Genomic DNA, 26,117 nt, shown 5'->3' with positions numbered 1-26,117 from the left:
CGTCGAGGAGAAATGAAAGAGGGATGATGGAGCTCTTGGTAGTTCCAAAAAGACTAAAGGGGGTGAGCCTTCATCACTGCCTTCTAGACCAAAGCCTGTTCATAGTACAGAAAATTTATAGAAACAGATAGGGTATAAGCTTACTTCAAATATTGAGTCAACTACTAATCTTAAGAAGGTGCCAGAAGAAAGGAACTTGAACAACAAGGTTGAGTTCACTCTAGGAGAGGTTTTGGGCATTGCAAAAAGAGAGTTTAACAAGGAGATTATAGATATCATCAAAAGGAAGAAACAAGTGATTCAGACTTCAAAGGAACCTATTATGCACGGCATTATGATTGAGGAGCTCGCTGAGGAGAGTGATGATGATGTTACTATTGAGGGTGCTACAAAATGCATGAAGATTGTGAAGAATGTACAACCAGTGCACTATGCAAAGGATGATGCACATGTGATGATTCCCCGCAATCATTTCTCTAGGAGTCATTGGGCATGAGCAACCACGAAGACACTGATAAAGATTGGTGAGATGGAGAAGCCATGTGTTGCATTGCTTAATCATGGATCGAAGATAAATGTCACAGTACACAGTCTATATAAGAGTGCAAAATGGCCTGTTGATGTTGAGCATGGTTGGCTAATGAGAGCTACTAACAACACTACAGGAGAGCTTTATGTTGCATGTCTGAGTATGAGAGTGACTATAGGAGATGTACAAGATGATTACCATTTTTCTGTACACAATTCATGCTCTTATGATGTTATTTTGGGACAGCATTTTATCACTGAGACATAGATAGAGACAAAAGCAATTAATGATGGTTCTGCTTATGCACAAGTTCACAATAAAGCTGGGAGAAGAGCTGTGCAATTTATGATAGTCTCTATTAATCATCCAAAAAATAGGAACACCTTGTAGGATTTCCCTCTTTCTGCAAGAGAGCCAAATTTACATTAGGTACCACTATCCTACACAAGACGACAATGATGCAAGGAGGTGTTGAGCTAAAAATGCATTAGCTTCACTTGAACAGCCCCAAAACATACTTAATTAATGGAGTAACCTTATTAATTTAAAATAAATGTGTTCCTAGAGAGTGTGTGTGTCCCATAAGCACAAAGCCACTTGGGAGGGCCCAAACTTTCTATAAATAGGTATGGTGCCCTCCATTCAGCTATATAATCTCGTTTTTGCAAGTTTCAAGTGTTTTCAGCTTGCTACCCACACCCCTTTCGCAGAGGACATCGCAGTCTCAGCTGTCCCTTGCTGTCATCTACAGTCTGGCGCCTGTTTCCAGCCTTCCACCCGCAGTTTGCAGCTATTTACAGCAGAGTGACTATTGCTGATCACTCTCCAACTACTGCCTGCTCAGTTTTCTCTCTCCTCCCTGCTGCCACTGCTGTTTTTCTCTCTCCTCAGCCTGTTGCAGCAGATTTTCTCTCTCCTCAGCTTATCACAGCAGATTTTCTCTCTCCACTGCCTGCGTTCAACTGATTTTCTCTCTCCACAGCCTGCGTTTGCTGTTTTTCTCTCTCTACAACATGCATTTACTACACACTCTCTCTCTAGACTGCTATGTGCTTCAGGTCCAACCATACACAGGCTGCGTTTACTGTTATTCGACATCCGGAGGCTGCCTTGCTGCGATTCGAGATCTGTTCGGAGTACAACACACTCTCCAACTCATTACCCCTGCCCTGCTTCTTGAGATATAGGAGTTCGAGGTTCAATATTCATTCACTACATAGTGTGTTTGCTGCATAAGCATTGTATATTCAACAATCATATCACTTCATTTATTTTCTGTGTTCATTGTCTCTGAGTTACCATAACCCTAATTGTGTTCTTTTATCAGTCTGTGCATTGTCGTACGGTTTCTGTTTGTGTCTCTGTGTTAGGGTATTTCTTTACATGGTATCAGAGCAAGGTTCTCTGAGAGAAACCTAGGCCTTGATCTGAAAGCTCTCCGTAGAAGCAAGAACAACAATAGATTCAAATGACTTTGAACACAACAACACCAATTGAGTCTCCAAAAACATCTATGCTGAGAACCAAGCAAGAGCGGGCAAATCAACTTGCTCCACAAAGTTCCGACATGGTGAAAGACACTTCTGACCACAAGGAAGAAACAACGTTATGTAAGTTGTCCAATGAAGAATATCACATGATCATGGCTTACAAACAAAAGAAGATTGAGGAGCTCAACCAAAGAATTTCTCTTCAAGAAAAGCTACTCAATGAAGGTATACATGATTTTTTCTCTTCAGATTTTGTGCGTAAGTCTGATAATGTTGCAACGCCATCGAGACCTCCATCAAGGATGGGCCCCCCCTGTTGGAGAAAGAGATCCGGAGTATATTCCATTCTTTCATTCTCTTCCATCTACTCCGGTGCAAGGTACTTTAGATTCGTCTTTTGTTCCTTCGTCTTTTACCTCTTCTATTTTACTATATACTGGTAGAAATCACGAGGAAGAAAGAGTACAGTCTATTGACTACAGAAAAGGTTCTCTTGAGGACCAATTCTTATATATTAACACACATCGTGGGGATTATAAGAAAAAGCCAAGTACTTCTTCTTCTAGCCTTCCTTCGTTTTACTTTACTTCTCAAAATCAAAATGAATTTGGTGTTCCTATTCCTTCATTACATGGTGCATCTTCATCATCATCTTTTTATTTTCAATCATTAAATGGAAAAAATGAACAAAATGCATCTTCACCTTTCACTCCACAAATTCAAAACTCTCCCATCCCACCATCTTCTTCTGCTGCTTCTCCACTTCCATTCATACCGTTCACATTCCCATTTCAGACACCTCATGTTGCACTACACATCACACCGAGGGGTTATGGAAACATAGGCACACCTTTTAGGACCTCATCCTTGTCTTAGCCGGGTGGCATTCCACCTTCTTCTCACACACTTTTGGGACCATTGCAGCCTAGGTATTCTTTCCAATCTCTCCCGAGTGTGGATCAATTTGGTACCACAGTTTTCCTCCATGGCCTTACCTAGTGGACCTTCTGGTCAACTTGTTGTGCCCCAGCCGAACCTTGGACAGGGCTTACGTGTCCCAATGCCTCCACCTACACCGGCACCTTATGGAAACATTCATATTCCAGTGCCTCCACCTCAATCGGCACTCATTGAACATTCACAACCCATTTCTACCTGCCCATCTCTTCCCTCTCCTTCTTCTTATCAAACCCCTCTACCACCACCACCATCTTATTCCACCGATCCATCTTACCCCACTTTCCTGAAACCTCATGGTTCTACCTCATCTTCAGCCAAGCATGCATTCAATGGCAAGACTCGTTTCAATGGGTCGAACTTTACCACTTGGTCGAACTTGATGAGACATGTCCTTGACTCACAGAACCTATGGGACCTTGTGTAGGGGTTGGAACCCCAACCCGATCCTGCACTTGTTCCATACGAGGTTGTCCGATCATGGAAGGCTAGGAATGCCTCTGTTGTTGTTGAGCTGATGCAAGGCTTATTGCCTAAGTTTCATTCTCAGCTTCAGCATTTTGACTTAGCGTCAGAGGGATGGACACACTTGATTGACTGCTACGCGGCTTACGATAGGATCCGTCATATCAATCTTAACCATGAGGTTCAAAATTTCAAAATCTCTGACCGGAATGACTTGAAAGTAAAGTTGGCTAGGTATCGGTGTCTTCTTGCTGAATTCTCCACTACGGGGACTTTCAAGTTCTCTGACAATTAGGTCACACTGTTTCTAAACAAACTTCCCAGGAAATACTTCAATTTTGTGAAAGGTATAGTTTCAAAGCCTACCATGCCTACTTTCTATGAATTTGAGTGTCAACTATTGCGTTATGCACGGTTGTTCGATCAATTTCATACAAATAATCCCTCAGAGGAGGCTCCTGTTGCTCCGAAGATCAAAAACAAAATCAATCCGAAGAATCACAAGAAAACTCCCAGTCACAACTCAAACCAAGGTGGCATAATGTACCTGAAAAGAATAGGTATTGTCAACATTGTCAAAAGGCTGGCCATTTTTACGACGAGTGTCGATATCAAAGGCAAAAGGCACAGCACCAAAATCTAAGTCTAAGACCTCAGTCCCTTAGTTAGGCAACCCCAAACAGGGGAGGTAGGGTGATGGCAAGGGGTAGTTTAAAGCTCAGACTCACACTGCCACCGATTAACCATCTCATTCGACAACGTTCTCAACTCCAGAGAGCTTGTCTGACTGGTCTGCAACAACCCACATCGTCTCCTTAGAGACATAAGATGCAAGTCTCATCCATATCTATGAGTTGCCTCCTGACAAGGTTTCTACAGAGGCCCCCTCGTCACACTCGAGCACTTCAGCTCTTATTTGGATTGTGGATAGTGGAACTACACATCACACATGACTCCTATAGAGGACATCTTCTATACCTGATCCCTTTCAATCGGGCAGATCCGCGTAGGAAATAACTTCTTGGTCAAGATTCAAACTCAAGGTTGCGCTAGTTTTGCCACTGACAAGGATTCGGATCTGGCTTCGCTGGACAATGTATATCATGTTCCTCAGCTTGGGAGGGTGAACTTGTTATCTATTCAACAACTTTGCCGGTTGGGACAAGTAGTTTTCTTTACACCAACCACAGTCGAGATCCTTGACTCTTAGACTAGTTTAGCAATTGTTCACGGTGAGACACAGCCTAATGGCCTATACCACATGACACACTTTCTAACCGAGCCGACAGCCAAGGGCTCCGTGTTTCATAGCCTCCAAGGCCACATCTCGGGAGCCTACGAACAATGAGCGTCTTTGGCATTTTCACTTAGGGCATCTTGCTTATGACTCTCTTTATGAGTTGGCACGTTGTGAGCTAGTTGAGAGCCTTCCCCTCCTGAAGCTATAGCTCGTGATGTCTGTAAAGCTTGTCAACTCCCGAAGCAGCAGCGTACCCCTTTCCCTCAACAGTCCACACATCGTACTAAGGCGCCTCTTAGATTGATTCATGTTGATCTTTGTGGGCTGACATCCGCTGCCACCTTAAACGGCACGCTGTACTTCTTTTTTATAGTGGATGGTCATTCTAGATACATGTGGGTATACTTCCTCAAGGATAAGTTAGATGCTTTCACATATTTTTCTGCTTAGGTGCTACTGGTTCATAACCAAACTAGATGTCGTGTTGACTGCATGAGGAGTGATAGCGGTGGTGAGTTTATCTCCCACGAGTTTTCCGAGTTTCTACAACAACATGACATCTCTCGCCAGCTCACCTCTACCAACTCCTCCTCTCAAAATGGAGTCATAGAGCATAGGAACCAGACAGTCATGGAAATGGCACGCTCTATACTGTTCGCAGTAGAGCTCCCTGAGCACCTTTGGGTTAACACTACAGTGTACATCCTCAACCGGTGCCCGACTGTGGCTCTTCCTCAAAAGATCCCGTATGAGGCATTCTTTGGCTCTCGGCCTATTATTTTCCACTTCAGAGTCTTTGGATGTGGTGCCTACACACACATGCCTGATGATAAGATAGAAAAGCTCACTTTCTGAGCTGATCTCCTTATTTTTGTCGAATATTCCTCTGAAGCGAAAGCCTATCGATCCTCGGACAAATAAGGTGATCGTTCGGAGGGATGTCGTTTTTTATGAGAGGGATATCATGCAATCCTCTATACCGGATTCCGATCCGATTCCTCCTTCCACATCATCGGAGATCGTGCCTACTGAGCTTGGTCTACTTCCCACTCTTGACATTCCTGCAAATTTTTCAGCCCCTAGGTCCCCTCCGTGAGACCCTTACCTCATTGGTACTAGCAGACCATGCAGGATTCAGGAATCTTACCACCGGATTCCACTCCGAAGGGACCTAGAAGATCTGCCCGACTTGCTCCTCAAGCATCATTTGCATCGTTGTTTACAGCTAATTACATAGCGCATTCTGAGCCTGATACATGGCAAGAGGCTCTTCAGCAGCACCCTCAATGGCGAGAGGCCATGGAGGAGCTAGAGAGTATTGACCGAAATGAGACTTGGACATTGGTGGATCGTTCGAGCCACAAAAAAGTCATCGGGACAAAGTGGATTTTTAGGACCAAGCTGAAAGCTTATGGGACTTTAGACAAGTATAAGGCTCGCCTTGTAGTGCGAGGGTTTCGACAGAAGCATGGCATTGATTATGAAGGGACTTGTCCCTACTGCGCGGTTAGCATCTTTCTAGTTGCTTCTTGCGCTAGCCCCTCACCAAGGTTGGCTAATACATCATACGGATGTCAAGACTGCCTTCTTGAATGGTTTTCTCGAGGAGGAAGTCTATGTGGAGCAGCCATCGGGCTTTCCTTCTGGAACCCGCGGAATAAGGTATTCCTCTTGCAAAAAGCTCTTTATGGGCTGAAGCAAGCGCCGCGGTCTTGGTTCCATAGAATGGATGAGTACTTATAGACTCATGAATACCATTCTACCCCTTATGACCCGAACTTATTTGTTCGATCTACTAAAGAGAAGGTCAGCTATATCCCACTGTACATTGATGACTTACTCATCACAGGCTCAAATTTTGTTGCCATCGTAGAAATTAAGGAAAAGCTTAGTACTACCTTTGAGATAACAAACCTTGGTTTGTTGTCTTATTTCTTGGGGATGGAGGTAGTTTGATCTGGGGGCTGTATTTTTGTGTCACAACAGAAGTACGCACTTCAGATTATTGTGGATGGAGGTAGTTTGATCATGACACCACAGACACATCATATGGGAGTCCACTTTCACTTTTCCAAAGAGAATGTTGAGCTAGGCACTATCCACCTAGAGTTTGTGCCTTCATCAAATAATTTTGCAGACATCTTGACCAAAGTGGTCAACCGGTCGGTTCTTCAGTACTTGCTACCCAGGATCAACTTGGGTACAATGTACACCCTCCCCTACTTCTTCAGATTAATGGGGAGAGGGTGCTTCCCTCTTGCTTTCCCTTCCTGTTTGAGAGGAAGCAGCTTCTTCTCTTGATAGTGACAGTGATGATGCTTACAGTTTTTAGGCATTCATTTATTCTTTTGTATTATATTATGGACATTTGTAACTTCATCTACACTGTCAAGATGATATGATTGTAAAAGGGCGCTTGGGCAAGTGAACAATTCCCTTGCGAGGGCACTGTCCAAGTGGCACTGTTGCATAGCATTTTGTGTGAGCATGACATCTTGCATCTTCCTTTGCATTACCTCATGCATTGGCATTCTATTCATGTAAACATGTATCTGTGCACATTTATCCCTTTTCGGTCTTTTGGAGTGATCGACACTAGATCCACCATATTCGTAGCATTACACATGGCAGTCTCCAAGGCAGTTTTTCCCTAGCTTGCTTGCTTGCTTCACTTATTTACAATATCCACACCTTAGTCGTTTTCCTTCTTCACTGACACTCAGTAATAGTAGGGATAGTATGCTTGTTTTGTGAAGGTCTTGAATCTCTTATCACTCTCCCATATTGGGGCACGGATATTCAATAGGACGAAAACCGATTTGCAACCCTCATTTAATGCTAAATCTATCAAATCTAAAAAGCCCTCAAAACCAAAAAAAAGTCCATAGTTGATTTTATCCGCCTTAATAGAGCTTGGTAGGCTACTGGGCAAGCGACGTGCACCCTTTGTCCGATGCCCTGTCCTCCTTGGGGTGATCACTTGGGGCTCCCTTGGTAAGATAACCATCACCTCTATAGTCTTAGTAGACCACTGAGCAGCCGATACACACCCTTTGTCTAATGCTCTAACTACTTTGGGGTGGGGGATGCCTTGGAGTAAAAGAAAAGAAAAAGGGCTTGGCTTGCCTTCATTCTCGTGGCACCATTGTTGAACTTGAGAGGGGGTCTTGAGCTAGAAATGCATTAACTTCACTTAAGCAGCCCCAAAACATGCTTAATTAATGAAGTAACCTTGTTTATTTAAAAGAAATGCATTTCTAGAGAGTGTTTGTGTCTCATAAGCACAAACCCACTTGGGAGGGCCTAAACTTTCTATAAATAGGTATGCTGCCATCCATTCAGTTATATTATCTCGTTTTTGCAGGTTTCAGGTATTTTTAACTTGCTGCGCACACCCCTTTCGTGGAGGACATCGAAGTCTCAGCTATCCCTTGCTGTCGTCTACAGTTTGGCGCCTGTTTTCAGCCTTCCACCCGCAATTTGCAGCTGTTTACAGCAGAGCGACTGTTGTTGATCACTCTCCAGCTGCCGCCTACTCAGTTTTCTCTCTCCTCCTTGCTCTCGCTGCTGTTTTTCTCTCCTCAGCCTGTTGCAGGAGATTTTCTCTCTTCACTGTGCCTACGTTCAGCTGATTTTCTCTCTCCACAGCCTGCATTTGCTGTTTACAGCCTACGTTTGCTGTTTCTCTCTCTACAGCCTGTGTTTACTATACACTCTCTCTCTAGAAAGCCGTCTACTTCAAGTCCAGCCATACACAAGCTGCATTTACTCTTGTTTGACATCCAAAGGCTACCTTGCTGCAATTCGGGATCCGTTCGGAGTACGACACACTCTCCAACTCATTACCCCTACCCTGATCCTTGAGATACAAGAGTTCGAGATTCAATACTCATTCACTGCATAGTGTGTTTGCTGCATAAGCATTGTATATTCAAAAGTCATATTACTTCATTTATTTTCTATGCTCATTGTCTCTGAGTTACCCTAACCCTACTATGTTATTTTATCAATCTGTGCTTTGTCGTACAATTTCTGTTTGTGTTTCTGTGTTAGGGTATTTCTTTACAGGAGGGAAAAGCTCTCACCTCCTAACAGTAATCCTTTTTCTTTAGGCTTTATTGGCCTCATAGCAAAGAAATCTGTTTGCTTTCATAAGGTTGTGGGGTTACCTAGAGTTGCCAATAAGTATATATGCAGAAAAGAGAGGAAATTGAAGAAAACAAGTTTATTGTTGGACGATAAGGGCATTGATGGATTGTATGATGAATTATTTTGTGTGGATACTATTATTGAGCTTGAGGATGTGCTGAAACTGAGATGCAGAGTGATTCTAGTTTTGTACTTGCATTCCCTTGACATGTATTATGAGATTGTTGGCTTTATGTAGCAAAAAGGATTGAGTACTGAGCATATTCAGCAAAAAGTCATTGGTTAAAGTAGTTTAGCATATGGAAAGGAACGCTGAATTATTTCAAACATCATAGTTGAGTGTTGTGCATTTACAACAAGAGTTGGATTCAAAAGAGGAGAAGAATGAAGCCAAGGTGCAAACTAAGTACAAAACTGTGGATAGAAAGGTGAAGCGAGTTGCTGGTCCATCTCATTTAGACAATGATGAGCAAATGAAGAGGACTGCAAAGTAGCCAAGTTTGAGAGATCCTACAAACTAAAGATTGGAAGTGGAGAGTTCTTACTTCTTGCTGAAGGACAATGTTTTATGCAGATATTGGAGAAACATGGTAGGGCATTTGCATTTTATCCACATGAGATTGGGTATGTAGATCCTTAGATTGTGGCTCCAATGGTGGTATTCACTATTCCTCACATTCCTCGAAATGTTCAACCTTTTTCAATGCCTAAATCGTATCTACCAAAAGTGATTGAGTGGCTGAATGAGAGGATTTGAATGGGAATATTTGAGCCATCTTCAACACCCTATTTAAATCAATGGTTCACAATGCCTTAGAAGAATGAATCTCTTAGATTTATTCAGATTTGCAGCCAATGAACAGGGGGACTATCAGGAATGTTGGTGTAGGTCTAGTTGTGAATGAGTTTGCTGAGGCTTTTGCAAGGCAAGCTATCTATTCTCTTGGTGATCTTTATTTAGGGTATGATCAGTTTCAGCTTGCCCTGGAGAGTAGAGATTCGATCACCATGAAAACCCAATTGGGCCTTATCAAGATATGCACTTTGCCACAGGGGGCTACAAATTCTATAGCACATATGGTGAGCACCCTAAACAATGTCCTGCATAATTCTATCCCTCAAATTGCAATCCATTCCTGGATTGCATGCCTATTAAGGGTTGCGCTGAAGAAGAGAAGGACGAGACATTGGATGTTCATGGATGCAGACACTTTGTGGTAGACCATATTATGGATTCTAAGAAGATTTCGTCTAGTTTAGAATAGGTGAATCTGACTTTATCAAGGCTGAAATCTATTTTTGGGGTAGCCGGTACTTATTGTTGGGCATATGTGTGGCTACTATGGCAAGAAACCTTCGCTTGCTAAAGTGGCTGCCATCAAGATTACGGAGACTTATACTTCAATCTCAGAGGTGAGGAGGTTTCTTGGAGCATGCATCTTTTATATGATTTGGATTCCGCACTTTGCTCATATTGTTGATAAATAGTATTAGTTGCTTCGAAAGGGGTAGAAGTTCTTTTGGGATGAGAAGCACAATAAAGCTATGAGGAAGCTAAAGAAGCTATTGCAAATTGCTCCCACTCTTAGGTAGGTAGATTATGCTTGTGGGAGGCCTATTGTGCAAGCTTAGAGGGGATGGATATCGTGGCATTGCACATTCACTCATGAAGAACCTTAGAAGGTGGATGTTTGACAATCGATTAGTAGGAATAAAGTCAGCATTACTTTCCACATGTTTTGGTTTGACTAGCAAAGTAGGTTGTACAGATAGTGCCACTTGATTTGGTTTTCTGTTAATGAGGTTGAATAATAAGATGAGCATGAAGGACTCAAGCACCAAGAAGAGCATTGGGAACTTGCAGATGGACATGGAGTGAATGAAGTGGGGATCATGAGTGTCGTATGCCAAAGGAAGAGTTGGAGTAATGTGATGTCGCTACACATATTTATTTCACCTCGATGGAGGATGTTTTTTGCCTACCCACATCCTTGCATGTTATGAGATGTTTGCAGAAAGTAGTTATGTTTGTCTTGAGGACTTAAAGAACAAGAGAGGGAAGGTGTAAAGTGAGCCTTATGCATGCCTACATGCCTATGAAGGAGGGTAAACAGAAAGTTGGATTTTGGTGGGCAATGAGTGGTTTTTCTTGGGGGAAACTATGGCATGCTGATTTGGTGGAAATGAGAAAAGGAGGGCATACTTTTAGGTGTGTGCATGATAGGGAAAGAGGGAGAACGTAGGCGCTTGCATGAGAATGGTTTTGTAGAGGGACAAGATGTCGATGAGAACGTAGGCGCTTTGAAAAGAAAGGGGGAGGGGGGGGGGAAGGGGGGGAAGCACTTATCCTCCATCTTTAGAGGGTTGAAGGGACTTAGTGTCTCCTTCTTTGTTTTTGAATTCTCTATCTTGGAGTCCTATCTCTCCCAATCGCAGAGAGACAAGTTTAAACTCTCTCTTCTTCCTCATCACCGAGAAGTGAAGAGCAAGAATCCTGTGAAGACTATACAGAATCAGAGTTTGATGGATGCCGACATAGCCATTTCAATGGAGCTTTCCTTTTGATGATATCAAAAGATGACGTACCAGCGAGACAGTAGGGTTGGCGGGGAGGAACACGGAGTGAACTCGGCAAACATGGAGAAGAGAAGAGAAGAGAGAACCCTAATGAATGGAATGATGAAGATCTAAATCATGGAGTGAATGTGATACAAGGGAACAAGGGTGCCATAGCACAAGGAAGATGATGAAGACAGCCACAAACCACGAACCGCAATGTCCTCCTAAAGGGGTGTGAGGGTAGTGGAGAGGCTAGAGAGAAGAGGTGACGGACTGAATGAATCAACCGTGGTGGATGAATGAGAGAGTGGCCTATAAATAGGCACAGTCAGTCTAGGATAGCGCCCCTTTTTGGGGCTGCAAACCCTAAATGCAAACCCTAGACGCAAAACCCAGAAACGCAAAAAACGCAAACTATGGGTAAAGGGTGAAGGGTTTCTCAACACCCCCTCTCAAGCCCAAAAAGGGGAACAAGAGAAGAGTGAGGTGGAGATGCAATGCTACATGCTGAAGAATGCTCATGCAGCAGGTACCACTTGGACAGTGTCCCTCGTAGGGAAATTGTTCACTTGTCCGAGCACCCTAGTACAAAGATGATGAAAACATACAATGCATAGAAGGAATGTTGGACTTTGTGTGGTGCCGAGAACCATAAGGATATACCCGTACTCGATCTCGGGAGGTGGCTCCATGCTGAGTAACTGACCAAGGCAAGAAGAAGAGAAGGAAGAAGATGTAGGGGATCCCTAACATCCAAGATTTCCATCGGAAAGGGAACCTGTAGTAAAGAACAGTAGACAAAGTGAACTAGAAAACCCGAAACTCAACCTCGGGAGCCACTAGCTCCATGCATCCATGCTAGAAGGAATACGAAGGCCTCATCACCAAGTCGCGGCTGAACCTCAGAGATCCCGATCTAAGTGGTACCTGGAGATCCTAGGTATCAGTAGAAGAGATGACTGGTCAAAGACAGCCACCCCAAGAAAGTAGAGGATGGGTGAAGCGCTTCATGTGGAATAGGTTCCCCCTCTGAGGTGGGAGGTGGAGGGGCCCCCACTGAAGTCAAAGAAGAAGTAGATACCCTCTCTGAGAGAAAAGAAATAACATCCCCCTCTGAAGTAGATAGGAAATCCAAAACTCATGGATCACGGACTCCAAAATGTCTGATGACGAAGGAAGTGCCGCCGGTCGTGCCAAAGAAGGTATCTGGGGTGCTGAAAAGCTCCCACAGGTGGCCTCTCGAACTTGAGGAATCGAGGGTGGGGAAGAGTGGGGCTCAGAATGAGCAAGAGGTGGGCAATAGTCGTTGTCTCTCAGTGGAGCAGACTGGGTAGCCGAAGAAGAGGAAGGAGTCGAGCAACCACTGTCTCTCGAAGGAGCAGACTGACGAGGAGACGGTATCAAACAATCACTGTCTCTCAATGGAGCAGACTGTAGATCCGTAGGTCATGGAAGCCACAGTACCCGAAAATAGATGGGAGAAGACTGCCGCTGGCATTGCAACGATCTCCAGGAGGTCAAAGCGCCAATCGATCCTCCATGTGCTCAAAAGGACTTAGTACGCATCGGATGAGTCTTATTGCCTTGAGCATAGTACTCTGATAGCCGACGCAGAACGATCTCTGTGGCCCAGAAAAGAGAGGTGGCACAAGGAGTGCTTGGTGGAAGATGCATATACTCCGGGAGAGGTGGGGAGCAAAGGTTGAAGTCGGCAAGCATCGGTGGTGTGTCCGGTGATGCCATAGTAGGAGCACCCAATAGTCTGGTCATCTGTTGGTAAAGAAGCCATGGATACCAGTATGCCTTGCTGAAGAAGGAAGAGGTCAGCCACCATGAACCACGAACCGCAATGTCTGCCTCAAGGGGTGTAAGGGCAGTGTAAAGCATGAACCGCAATGTCCGCCTCAAGGGGTGGGAGGGTAGTGGAAGGGATGGAAGTGAGCTACAAGTGGGAGGAGGATGCGACTAACAATAAGAGGTTGCAACCAGTAGAAAAACGCAGGTGAGGAGAGAGAAAAACTAAAAACGAGGCACGACAACCTGCAAGAGAGAGAAAGACTAAAAATAGAGCCTGCAAGAGAGAGAAAGACTAAAAACGTAGGCAACAGAAGAGAGAAAGACTAAAAACGCAAGCAGGACAGCCTGCAGGAAAGAAAAAGACTAAAAACGCAGGGAAAAACAGCGACAGTAGTCAATATGCTGAAATCAGCTTCAAATAGTGTGTGATAGGCTGGAAACAGGCGCCAAACTGTTCTAGACAGCAATGGCCAGCTTGGACCGCGATGTCCTCTGCGTCGAGGTGTGGGCAGCAAGCTAAAATACCTAAAATCTACAAAAAACGAGAATTTGATTCAGCGGCAGAAGAAGAAGAGAAGTGGATGCCGAACCCGCCACCAATCTTTGCCTTCACTAGAGTGGAGGATCTTCGCTGCTAGGTGAGCAGATCCAGCTCTAATACCATGTCAAAAGATGACGTACCAGCGAGACAGTAGGGTTGGCGGGGAGGAACATGGAGAAGAGAAGAGAAGAGAAGAGAGAAGAAACTCTGATGAATGGAATGATGAAGATCTAAATCATGGAGTGAATGTGATACAAGGGAACAAGGGTGCCGTAGCACAAGGAAGATAATGAAGACAGCCACGAATCACGAACCGCAATGTCCTCCTGAAGGGGTGTGAGGGTAGTGGAGAGGCTAGAGAGAAGAGGTGACAGACTGAATGAATCAACCATGGTGGATGAATGAGAGAGTGGCCTATAAATAGGCGCAGTCAGTCTAGGATGGTGCCCCTTTTTGGGGCTGCAAACCCTAAACGCAAAACGCAGAAACGCAAAAAACGCAAACTGCGGGTGAAGGGTGAAGGGTTTCTCAATAGATGATACTTTCAACCCCATTCGAGAGATATGCAGGAGCAAAACGGTGACAAGTGGAAGCCATGATGACAAAAAGATGAGTGTGCTGAAAGGAAGCAATTGCAACTACATGCCAACCTGAGGTGAAACTGATACTATCTTTGAGAATTCTGACTGCAGCAATCTGGGGAAGGCAAAGAGAATACTGGAAACCCACATTCTCACATAATCCGACGTCGTATGCAGAAGCTTGGGTTTACATGATAAAGGACGAAGGAGCGCATGCAAAGAAGAGGATGGTAATTGGATCAAAATGGCAAATTAAAATACTCCGCATTGAAGGACCTTACAGCTCAAAGTAGCAGACAAGACTGGCTAGAATCAGGTTGATGAAGCTTCATGAAGCTGATGATAATCACAAAGCTTGAAAAAGTTAGCTCAGGTCGTCCTAAATGGGTTTGCAAAGATTGCAGCAATAATAGGGTGCATGATTGAGGACTCATCAACCAACTGTGGGCACGATTGCAAAACAATACCGTTGGCAAGTGGAAAGCCGAGTGTGGCCGCAGCAATTTTCGGTTGATAAGAAAAGCTAAATAGTAAATGTCTTCATGGACTGCATCAACTGAGTTCCATACATATCAGAGCCATGGCCAGCTTCTGTGTTCTTGTCTCTTCATACCCATCACTGAAATTATGATGGTCAACATCTTTTCATTTGTTCCCTGATGTAGTGCATGGAGTTGTCAAAGTTATGACATCCTATACCCCTTAGAAATCTCTTCATTGAATTACTTTCCTAAAGTATCAGCTTAGTTTGCCATGTCAAGTTCCACAAATATGTAGTCTTATGAAAAGAGTAGGAATGAACTTTCATTTGTCATTGAAGTTGTTGTATGTATATCCCAGCTTAGGTTTCTAGGACCCAAGGGTGGGAAAGTAAGGGCAAAGGAGAACCCTATTAATAATCATGAAAAGTTTGCTTAAATCTCAAGTTGCATAAGCTCGTAGCCCTCTCCTTTGAAGATTCTCAAGTCTATTCCTCTTGGTCCATGAGTTGTGATACTTATAAAATTTAGTTTGTTTCCCTCTCTTTGAAGACTCTTGTTCAACGGCAAACACTCTCTTCTTCCGTCTTGCTTTCCTACATATCCTCAGCAGATTGTGGCTAGACACGAAGCTCCTCGACAACATGTGCATAAGAGTTCTTGCTTGGCCCATGTCAAGGGCCTTTCTAGGAGCTTTTCATGCACTTAAGTTTGAATTTCAAAGTTGGCATAAAGTTGTGCACAAGCAAGTGATGTTAACATAACATCCAATTTCATGAGGCACTTAATTACCTGTGGTTGATCTTCTTTTTGCACCATCTCTCCTGCCAGCTCCATGAGAGATCCCAGAGATCCCTTAATCAGCTTAGGCTTTAACTTTCCTGGAGGTTCTAGTTGAGAAGAGCACATCTTGCGAATTGATGAGTTCTCTATTTTGGTTTGTCTTAAAGCTGGTGGCCTGTGTTATTGAAGCAATGGGGACTTGTACCTTAGCTGAAGTGACAGGGTTATTCATAGGCTTGCGGCCAAGGGCTGAGACTGATTGGGCTCCACTTTGGATTTGGTAGCAATAACCACCGGTTCAGTGGGTTTGGTAGTCAAAGATGACTACTTGCTCAGATCTTAGGATTGATTGGAAATAGTCTTGGCCTTAGAAGGCCCAAGTATATCCGTGGTAACAATCACAAAGGGAGGTTGTCGGTCCTTGGGAAATTCCTTGGCAGTCCCTTGAGGATTCTTGGATTGGGCAACAGGACTAGGCTATTGCTCCTAGGTCTGGGGTTTTTGTTTGGGCAATGAAGGTTCTTAGTTTTGTGAGACTTTGGATATTGGGATGAACTAGCAATTGCCTTGGGGCCTGGGCAATTGCATGCCTACATTGGATGGGTCTACTATCTCCCTTGTTGGATATTCCCTTTCAGATTGAGTAGCATCATGAGAAAGTTGCAATTTCGTTTCCTCCTTTGAGTAGTGCCTTGATTAATTCCTTCAACATTTCCTTGCTGTGCCCACTAGATTTCAACGGTGACTTTGAGGCCGGTTTCTTGCCTTTCCCTTGAGAATAGACAAGAGTTTCTTTACTGAAAGTTGTGATTATCTTGACATTGTGTAAGCTTGAGTGAATCCAGTGTGCTTCATAGTCCACTTTGTACTTGGTTGAGGGCTCGAAAATTCTTCGAAGTAGGACTTTCTGCACCACATCTTCTCGATTTGGAAGCACATAGAACATTGTTGGCATGCTTTCAATCTCTCTGGTCATGAGAATCTCACACTTCCCTAGTAGAGAATATGGTGTTCCTCTATAAGGATTGATAGTTGATTTGTTGGCACAAGTTCAGGTTGTCCGATCTCAATCCAAGCATAAGTCAAAATTTTGAAATCTGCACCCGCATCTATGAGAGTATTTGTGGCATGCTCTCGCTCAGCAGTGAGTTTGATCCTAAGAAATGCAAGGGCGAACAATTCTTCATCATCAAGGTCAATGTTTATGGTTTTGACATTTTGAATTGAAATGTCAAGCCATGTAGACCCAAATGGCTGCTATCGGATGCCTTGTGTTCAAGACAATCACAACACATATAAGTGATAATGCACTCAATGCATCTTGGGTCGTCGGTCCTTTTGGTTCAAGGGGATTTTTGCTTCATCAAACTGTAGCGTGCTACATGCCCAAGTTGATTGCAGCTCCCACAAAATATGGTTTTGCCTGTTCTTATGGCGGGATACATTCGTTGTGTCAAGTTGTGAGATGACTCCAAGACTCTTGAACCTTGTACTATCCTTCTAAGTTGGTCTCATACTCTTTGCACTTCGTCTTATATCTGTGCAAAATCTTTTTGAAGTTGGCAAGGACTTCCATGTTTCTAGGCACAATTCCTTTATCTGTCTTTACAGCATTTGAAGAGTCAATGATCTCTAGTTCGAAGTCTAGGGCACTCTCATATTTAGTGGAGGTGACATCAGAGCCTACGGCACTCTCACATTTTGACAATGCATCCTAGTGTTCTATATTTATCAGCGAGGTGATGAGGTTGTCCCCACGTTCACATTCAGCAAACCACTTAATGATGAGGTCCTTGAGAGCAGCTAACGACGACTTCTCAATGGCATCTAGGCTTGTAAACCACATTCCCTGTTTTTCACCCAAGCAAAGTCCAAAAGGCTTACATTTGTGTTGCATCAGTGGTGAGGTTCTAGCCTCACACACCTCCTCGAACTACTACATGAAGCTATAAGGATCATCTCCCGTCCTATACTTTGCTATTTGCTTGATAACAAGGGGAATTGCAGACTATTTCTACTAGCAAGCTCCGAGCTATACATGATCCAACTTGGAGCATGTCTGAGTTGTCGAAAAGTTGGCATCGTACTAAGCTAGATATAGTCATAAGATGACCCTACCAAACCTATGTTCAAGAGCATATGTCATATTCCATTCGACTCAACTTGCATCATCACTAGCTGCTACTACAAATCCAATGTGAGGCCTAAAAGTTTTCTGGACATACTTGTACCCTAACCCTCGAGATCATGAGGTTTGCTCTATTGCTTAGGTTGCTAAGGTTCTAATATCAAAGCATGCAGGTCTTTGAAAGCTCTCCAAGGACTCCCAAAGGTCCATTGGAACACCTTCTAGGTAATCTGAGTTACCCATGGTGCTAACATTGAGTTTCAAAATCTCTTCATTGACAAGTTTGATGACTTGTCCCATTAGTTCTAGAACTAGAATGTTCTCAATCTTTCGATTCTCTATTGGTCATTCTAGGCTAGGACTCCTGTCCTTTTTCGAGGCCGAGACCTCTTGGCCACTACCCAAACGCATGCACTTGTAGTTTTGCTAAACTCTTATTTAGCAAGATAGATCGTGATGGGGTCTTGACTTGTGGAGCCTTGTCTCTAGTTTTTGGCTCATTCTTTGTTTCCTTATTCGAACTTGATGTTCCTTTCCTCACTTAGATATTTCGGTTCCTTTTAGTGCCTTGGTTCCTTGTGATTGCGACAATGATCAATCAATTCTTCCTTGGTGCAAGAGATATGTACTTGTGCACACATAGGCTTTTCTTCTTCCCAATCAATGTGATGCTCAATAGTCAAGCGATTCCTCTCATTTATGCAAGATGATGAATTCAAGGTTTTGTGCTCAAAGTCATGGCTCTTCTTGGTGTTCAAGTCTCATTGCCTTGTGGTAGCAAGGGTTTGGATGATGTAGAGGTTTATAGTGACTTGAATGCAACCTATTATAGGGACCAGCAGGCTAGGAGCCAAAGGCAAAGCACGGAGTTGCGTGAGGTACAGCGAGTGCTGAACTTAGCAGGTAGAAACCGAACAGATCACGAGAGAGCCCTAGAAGGAGACTTGACGTTGAGCAAGCTTCTCATGAAGCGACTGCTAGATAACACGGCAGCAGAGCAAAGTGCCGCGGTACTAGCGACATCGCTGCTCGCAGGATTAGGAGCGAACCAAGGCTCAAAGAGCCAATCTAAAATCCCTATTGTTGCCAAGCAACTCGACAAATACCAACCCCACGATGATCCATACAGCTTTGTAGAGCAGTTCGAGCAAGTCTGCGAAGCCAATCCTAGTGGGTTTTTTTACCATGAATGTTTCGTTGCGAGGCAGACTCAAGAATAGGTGACAAACCTCGTAACATTCTGTGGGAGTGCTAGGTGGTGTCACTTAGATTCGTCGACCGTTAAAAATGTGCCTAGAAAACTAGTAGGCGGCACGTTACAATTGGTATTAGAGCCAACCAACAAATAAAAAAATTAAGATAGGAATAAATCGATAAGAGTGAAGTGATGTTTTCACTAGAAAATATTTTTTCTTTCACTCACTTGTGGATTGTTGCTACTTCTAGATCTATGAGGCATGGAGCAGGTTCCTCATATTTCATATCGTGTTTAGGATAGCTATGAACTTTTCAAGTTATCACAAACGATCCGACATGATGGGGATCCTAGATCGACTCTACAACCCTTCACCGATGTATGCAGAAAGGTGTTGGACTTGGAGCGCGGGTTGCAACCCTAGGGTGGATGCTAACCCTAGGATGGTGCCCTAAAGTATATGAACCTGTCCTATCAAGCAAGGTTGTATCTGTGTCTAGGGGTTTAACATAGAGGACATCTAAGAAGCTAGAATTAGAAAAGAGTGTCATGCAACAAGATTCTTAAGGTGCACAGACTAGTGAAGACATAAGCTAGGCCTAGGATTGTGTGGTTCCTAAGGGATTGTGATCCTAAAGGAGAAAGGGGTGTGTGACTCCTTAAGGACTATAAGAATCCAAGTAGGGTGATGACTTGGAGTAGTCTAAAATTGTGGGAAAAAGACCTAGGGGTTCATGAATGCCTAAGGATAGGTCTTGGTGGCTATCCTAAGACATGGGCTACCCAGGACTAGGGGAGTGTGCCTGAGTGTCGCACAAAGAGGGGGTAAACCGTAGCCTAGTGCTCTAGCCTTGTGTAAGGGTTGTGTCCACGTAACTTAGGTGTGCTCATTATACATGTGAGAGTCTATGAGGTGGGTTTCTACAATGATACCTACCTAGATGTGTAGACTATACGTGTTAAGGCTGTATAAGTATGTGAAGATGGTTTGTGCTTATGGGCGTGGGACTTGCAATGAGTACGAGTCGACTGCAGAAGATGTTATGATTGCGAGCCAATAATAGGAATGTGAGTGAGCATCAACTCGTGTATGGTTGGTGGATGGTGTATATGGTGGCAATCATCATGAGATTATGATTGTGAGTGATGAATAGCAATGATTGCGAGTACAAACTCAATTATTAGCGACTGGAGGAGTTGGGAGTGATTGCGAGTGAGCGTGAGCAATGATTGCCAGTGAGGGAACTTGACAATGAATGTGAGTGAGCGACAGTACATCTGTGTACTTCTAAGGTGTGAATGCAGGGCTTACCTGGAGTGGAGATCCTACCTAACCTGGGATGCTCGGCCTAAACAAGGCGAAGTGTGTGCCCCAAGGTGTGTTGGAAGTGGTCGAGCTAGGGCTACAAGTGGGTAGACGAGTGTGGTTGTAACTGGGTGTCTAGTCAGTGGGAGTGAAGAGGGTCAACCTGTGACGATTGCAAGCATGGACTCACCATCAATGCAAGGATGATTGCAAGATGATTGTGAGTACGTGACTCACAATGATTGCGCATGTGGGCGATGTAAATGGGTGAACTGCCTCCTCTGCTTGAGAGTGCAAGGGAAGCTTATAATTGCAACTACCACTTGCCCTGGATCACAAGTGGGTGAAGTCCAATGACTGCGAGTGCAAGAGACTATCAAGCCTTGGTGATGAGTGCGAGTTGCCGGCAATGGTTGGGAGCAGCGATTGTCAACCGCACTGATGATTGCGAGTAGATTTCCCTCACGGTGTTACAGATATTTGTTTCATCTCTCTATGAGTTCTATTGTGAAGATGCCCTTATATACCATGTTCCACCCGATTGTCACCTAAGAATGTGATGTTGTACCTAACCTTGAGGCATATGAGCTTCTGACCAAAGCTATAGTGTGGTGTGTTCTTCTTGGGATTGGAGTTGTTTACAGTTGGTTGTGCTCCGGTGGTTATTCATATATGCATCACAGTCCCCTCAGACCAGAGCACCTAAGAGTCCTATAAAAAGAATTCATTGGTTCATTTGTGCCACATTGTGTGTGATTACCACACTTGGATCTAGGCCTGATGGCTGTCACGTTGCACATCAGGATGGTGCAACAGCCCTTGAGACATGAGTGTGGCCCGTTATGTTGTTGGTCCCAAACTCAAAGGAGAGCCCATTTGGCCATATGACCGGGAGATGAGTATGATGTCCATTTCCTTATATGTTTTTCTACATGAGTATGGCTTGTCTTGTGACTTGTGTGATTGGATCCTAGGTACACATTTCATTTATATATGGTGAAATGTGAATGGGTCAGTGATGATGGCAAACATTGACAGGGTGGCATGCCTAAAGGAAGAGAAGAGATAGAACTGATTCCAAACAAGAACCCCTAAAAGTATCTCTCAATCATAGGTGGGGTTGAGAAATTACACGAGTGAAAATTAAGCATGATTATCCTTGAAGATTCAAGCTGGCAAGGTAAAACAAAATTAGTTATGAGGGAAAATATCAGGTTTGAAATTTCTGCCACAGCCAACTAATTGGATTCTAAATGAAACCAAATGCGAAGTATAACTAATCATAACAGAATCAGAAGAAAAGCTTTTCTTCAGCACCATACAAACCAAAAGTTTTAATTTCTGAAAGAACTAGATGTATAACTTGAACCTTGACCATAGAAATGCTACTAACCTGAACGCTCGGAACCTTCTCCAGCATTTCTGTCGGACTCCATCGCCGAAAATCAGGGCCTTCCACAGCCAAACCCTCATCTGTGAGAATATTGCACTCACGAGCAATAGCCTTTGCTGTCTCCAGATTATCACCTGTTACCATTCTCACTTGAATGCCAGCTTTGAAACAAAGATTTACCGCATCCTTTACTCCAGGTCGGATAGGGTCCTTTATTCCTATGATGGCCAAACATGTCATACCCTTTGCAGAAAGCTCTTCATCTTCCTGAGGCAAGCTATCAAAGTCTACATAAGCCAAACATAGGGTGCGGAGAGCCTCTTTAGCAAATTCTGCAATGACATTTTCCAGATTCTGGGTCTCCACAGAATCTAGAGGAATTGAAAACCCATTTTCATCCATTCTATACTTGCACATTCTCAACACAATTTCTGAAGCACCTTTGCAATAAGATCTATAAGCACCATCTCTCAATTTCACAAGAACAGACATTTTTTTAGTGGTTGAGCTGAAGGGTTCGACTTGGAGGATTTCACAAGCTGATCTTACTTCATGAAAGTCACCTCCAAGCAATAAACCAAATTCTAGGATTGCTGCTTCAGTAGGTGTTCCCTGCACTTGAAGTTGACGAGCAGTTTCGACAACATCTCCAGTTGTATTCAAAAAAATATGTCCCAGTAACAGTTTCAAAGCTCCTTCAGAAATATTTGAAGCTACACTTTCTGCCACACTAACACAACCAGCACAACAAACCTTAACAACTGTCATTTGGTTGCTTGTCAGTGTTCCCGTCTTGTCACTGCAAATACATGTAGCAGAACCCATGGTTTCGCATGATGACAGATTTCGAACAAGTGCCTTATCAGTAATCATCTGTTGCATAGCATAAGCAAGGCTTAATGTAACCGCAAGTGGAAGTCCTTCAGGTACTGCAACCACAAGTATGGTAACTGCAATTGCAAAGTAATTAACAATTTCTGAAAAGTATTGCATTCTCCAAGTGAAACCCTCCTCAAACCTTGCTACAAAAAAGCGTACCAGAAGGACAATGAAAGTGAGAAGAGCAAAAACTAGGCCAATTTTACCAATAGTAGTTGCAACTCCATTCAGACGAACCTGCAGTGGTGTCTCTGTGTCACCACCTTCACTAAGTTTTGACATAAGTTTGCCCCATTCAGTTCTCATTCCAACACCTGTCACAAGCATTCTTCCTGTCCCATTGACAACCTTGCTTCCTGACAAAAGAAAAGGTTCATCTTTACTGGGATGAACAGGCTCACTTTCTCCTGTCAGACTAGATTGATCAATGGTCAAAGAGTAGCCTGACAGAAAAACGCCATCAGCAGGAATTTGATCCCCAGTTGATAGATGAACTACATCCCCTACAACAATTTCTTGGATGAACACTGTCATTTTCCGACCACCTCGGACAACTTGCACTTTTATCTTCTTATTTTCCTTCTCCAAATTTCGGAACTGTAAAGACTGCCTATAATCACTGGTTGCTGTGACAAAAACCACAATAAAAACACTAGCAAGGATCCCAACACCATCATACCAGCCTTGAGTCAAACCCTCAGTTGGTATACCAACAGCTAGTGATACTGCTGCACATACTACTAGTACAATTAATGTCAAGTCTTGAGAAGCCTCCCAAACAAAGAGCCAAAATCCTTTTGGAGGTTTTTCATCATACACGTTCAAATGGAAAACCTGGATTCTTCTGGTTATATCATCTTCAGTACCTAAAATTCCCTGATCAAATGAGTCAACACCAAGCTTTGCAGCAATACCTTCTGCACCACCCAGTTTCTTATAGTGTCCAGGTCTCTCTTGTATACCTTTCAGATGATTTGCAGTCAAGAGAGGCGTGTTATCTGAAGAATTTCCAAACATCCAAGTAAAAAATTAAATGGATGGTTCACTGATAGAGAACCAATGTTACTCAAGGTATCAGGGTAAGAAACATTACCTAGAAATACAACAAGTGCCTTGGCTGCTAGGAAAGCAACCCTTATCATGTCTTGGGCCTGCAAAAGTTATCTGTTCAATGTGAGTCCAAACAATCAAGAGCTCCAAAATGATAAATATCACGCATGGAATGTCATTTATTAAACCATGTTAATTAAGTGCACTGCTTCAAACTCTCGATATTCAGGAAAAGTTGTGGTAGTGACAAAGTGTTTCATTGAGATTTCATTTTGACAGACTATGGGTCCATCTCGTGCCATGGTTCCTTGATGAAGCAGCAAGCCAAGGTAGACCTCTGTCTCAGGACTGATCCCTCGGAGACTTGCAAAAGAGACGACATGCACAAAAAGGGTACAAGTAGGGAAAAAGCAAACTAGGAAACTTGCAGGGACAAAGAAAATTTGTAAGGCTAACACATAATCAACTGCACTGAAGAGGAAAGGAGGTAATTGATGGAGATGTTCAAGGCAAGTGGCTTTGGTAGCCTGAAAGGTACATGCGCAAAAACCAAGCCATCACAATTCAACATAAGCAGGGGCTTGTGTGTCTCCCCATTAGAATTTCTCGGTAAGGTAAGTGAAAATAATTCCAATTATGTGATGTTGAGTACGCAAGGATCAAGACAGAGTGCTCGCAGCTGAGGTATGCACAGCGAGAGAGTGAGTGAGTGTAGAGTAGAGAGTGAGAGCTCGACACTCGATGTGGGTACAATGACAAAGTGTACCACTTTAGGTTTTTGATAATATATATAAAGTACATGTGTAAAGGTACGTGCACACCCAAACACTGTAAAAGGCACAGTGACCCTTTATTCCCAACAACCTCCCACCTAAAGGCAACATGCCTGAAGGTAGAGGAAAGAATCAACTAAGTCTATATATGTACAAAGCTGAAATACACATATACTAACCAACCCCCATCCTCTGGCAATAATGAGCAAACCGCTTTGCTAGAAGACCCTTCGTGACTGCAGGGTTATTATCTATGTGTACCTTGACAAGCTCAATGCTCTTGTTGTCAAGTATATCCCTGATAAAATAATATTCCACCCATATGTGCTTTGTCTTTGCATGAAAAACAGGATTCCATATTAGCATGATAGCACTCTGACTATCACAGTGGAGGATAGGAACCTCTGTAATCCCAGCTCTCTCACCAAAACGTGAAAGCCATAAAGCCTCCTTGCATGCCTCAATGGCAACCATATACCCTGCCCTTGTAGTAGACAATGCAACATACTTTTGCAGCCTGGATATCCAAGAGATTGCTCCCCCTATGAACGCAAACATATATCCTGAAGTAAACTTCCTACAGTCAGGATGACCAGCATAGTCTATATCCATGAAGCCAACAACCAATGACTTCTACTTTCCAAAGCAGATACACAAGTCCTTTGTGCCCTTCAAGTATCTCATGATACCCTTCACTACTTCCTAATGCTTTTTGCCAAGATATGCCATGTACTTGCTAACCGCTCCCACCGCAAATGCAATATCAGGACGTGTAGTAATCATAGCATATATTAAGCTACCAACAACAGCTAAAGCATAAGGAATCTTGGCCATCTTAGCCTTTTCATAATCAAATGTAGGACTTTCATTTGCGCTAAGTTTCACATATGGAGACAACGGTACACCAATGGCTTCCCACCTCTATAATGAAATGCTGCAAAACCTTAATGATATACTCATGTTGTGACAAATAGAGAAGGCCTTGCAATCTGTCCCTAAGTATATATATGCCAAGAATATGATTGGCCTCACCAAGATCCTTCATATCAAAGCTGATGTGTAGGCTTTGTTTCAAGAAGTCCAAGGCATGAACATCCCTGCCTGCAATCAACATATTATCCACATAGAGAACCAAGAGAGGCAAGCTGCCATCTCCTGCCTTCTTGGTATATAAGTAGTAATCAACTTGAGATCTATGGAATCCATGAGATTGCATTAAAGTATCAAATTCATGACAACATTCTCGTGGTGTCTGTTTCAGCCCATACAAACTCTTGTTGAGTTTATAAACCATGTGTTCTTTCCCCTTTGCAACAAAACCCTCAAGCTGCTGTATATAGATCTCCTCATGCACATCACCATGTAAGAAAGCTGTTTTACATCCATCTATATGAGTTCCATGTCTTCAAATGCAACCAAGCCCAAAATGGTTCGCAAAGTAGTCATTTTAACTATAGGAGAAAAATTTTCATCAAAATCAATTCCATGTTCTTGCTTGTATCCTTTAGCAACCAATCGTGCCTTTTACCTTGGCAAAGAACCAAAAGTGACTTTCATTTTGTAAATCCATTTGCATAGTAGCACTTTTTTTCCTTTAGGCAAATGCATCAAATTCCAAGTGCCATTTTTCATAAGAGGTTTCATCTTTTATAGCATAGCCTTATGCCGTTTCTTGCTATCTTTTATGTCCGTTGCTTCCTTGAAGCATGACGGCTCACAACAATCTGTCAACATGACATAATCGGCCACATAACTGACACCAAGAACAAACATATCTGGCTATCTTTGCATTCTAGCCGACCTATGGACCCAATGATCAAGAT

General features: G+C 43.3%; 1 protein-coding gene across 3 annotated transcripts in view; it reads right to left on the bottom strand.

The window, feature by feature from the left end:
- The window catches only part of LOC148032024 (calcium-transporting ATPase 10, plasma membrane-type-like), a 71,777-nt gene that overhangs the window by 23,149 nt on the left and 22,511 nt on the right, over positions 1-26,117 (bottom strand). For 2 of the 3 annotated variants that reach the window (XM_087682649.1, XM_087682651.1), the window contains exons 2-3: positions 23,565-23,622; positions 21,593-23,469 (exon numbers count right to left, since the gene is read on the bottom strand). In XM_087682649.1, the coding sequence (XP_087538775.1) occupies positions 21,593-23,469; positions 23,565-23,622 (1,935 nt within the window). Of the gene's footprint in view, positions 1-21,592; positions 23,470-23,564; positions 23,636-26,117 lie in introns of all 3 variants that reach the window. The other variant, XM_087682650.1, reaches the window with a different exon arrangement.

This window comes from Lygodium microphyllum, chromosome 8 (assembly GCF_053477565.2).
Source record: "Lygodium microphyllum isolate KBCC chromosome 8, Lygodium_microphyllum_v1.1.10, whole genome shotgun sequence".
In the NCBI taxonomy this organism is placed as follows: domain Eukaryota; kingdom Viridiplantae; phylum Streptophyta; class Polypodiopsida; order Schizaeales; family Lygodiaceae; genus Lygodium; species Lygodium microphyllum.
The sequence above is the reverse complement of the archived record's forward strand: the minus strand, read 5'-3'. Positions and strand labels throughout refer to the sequence as shown.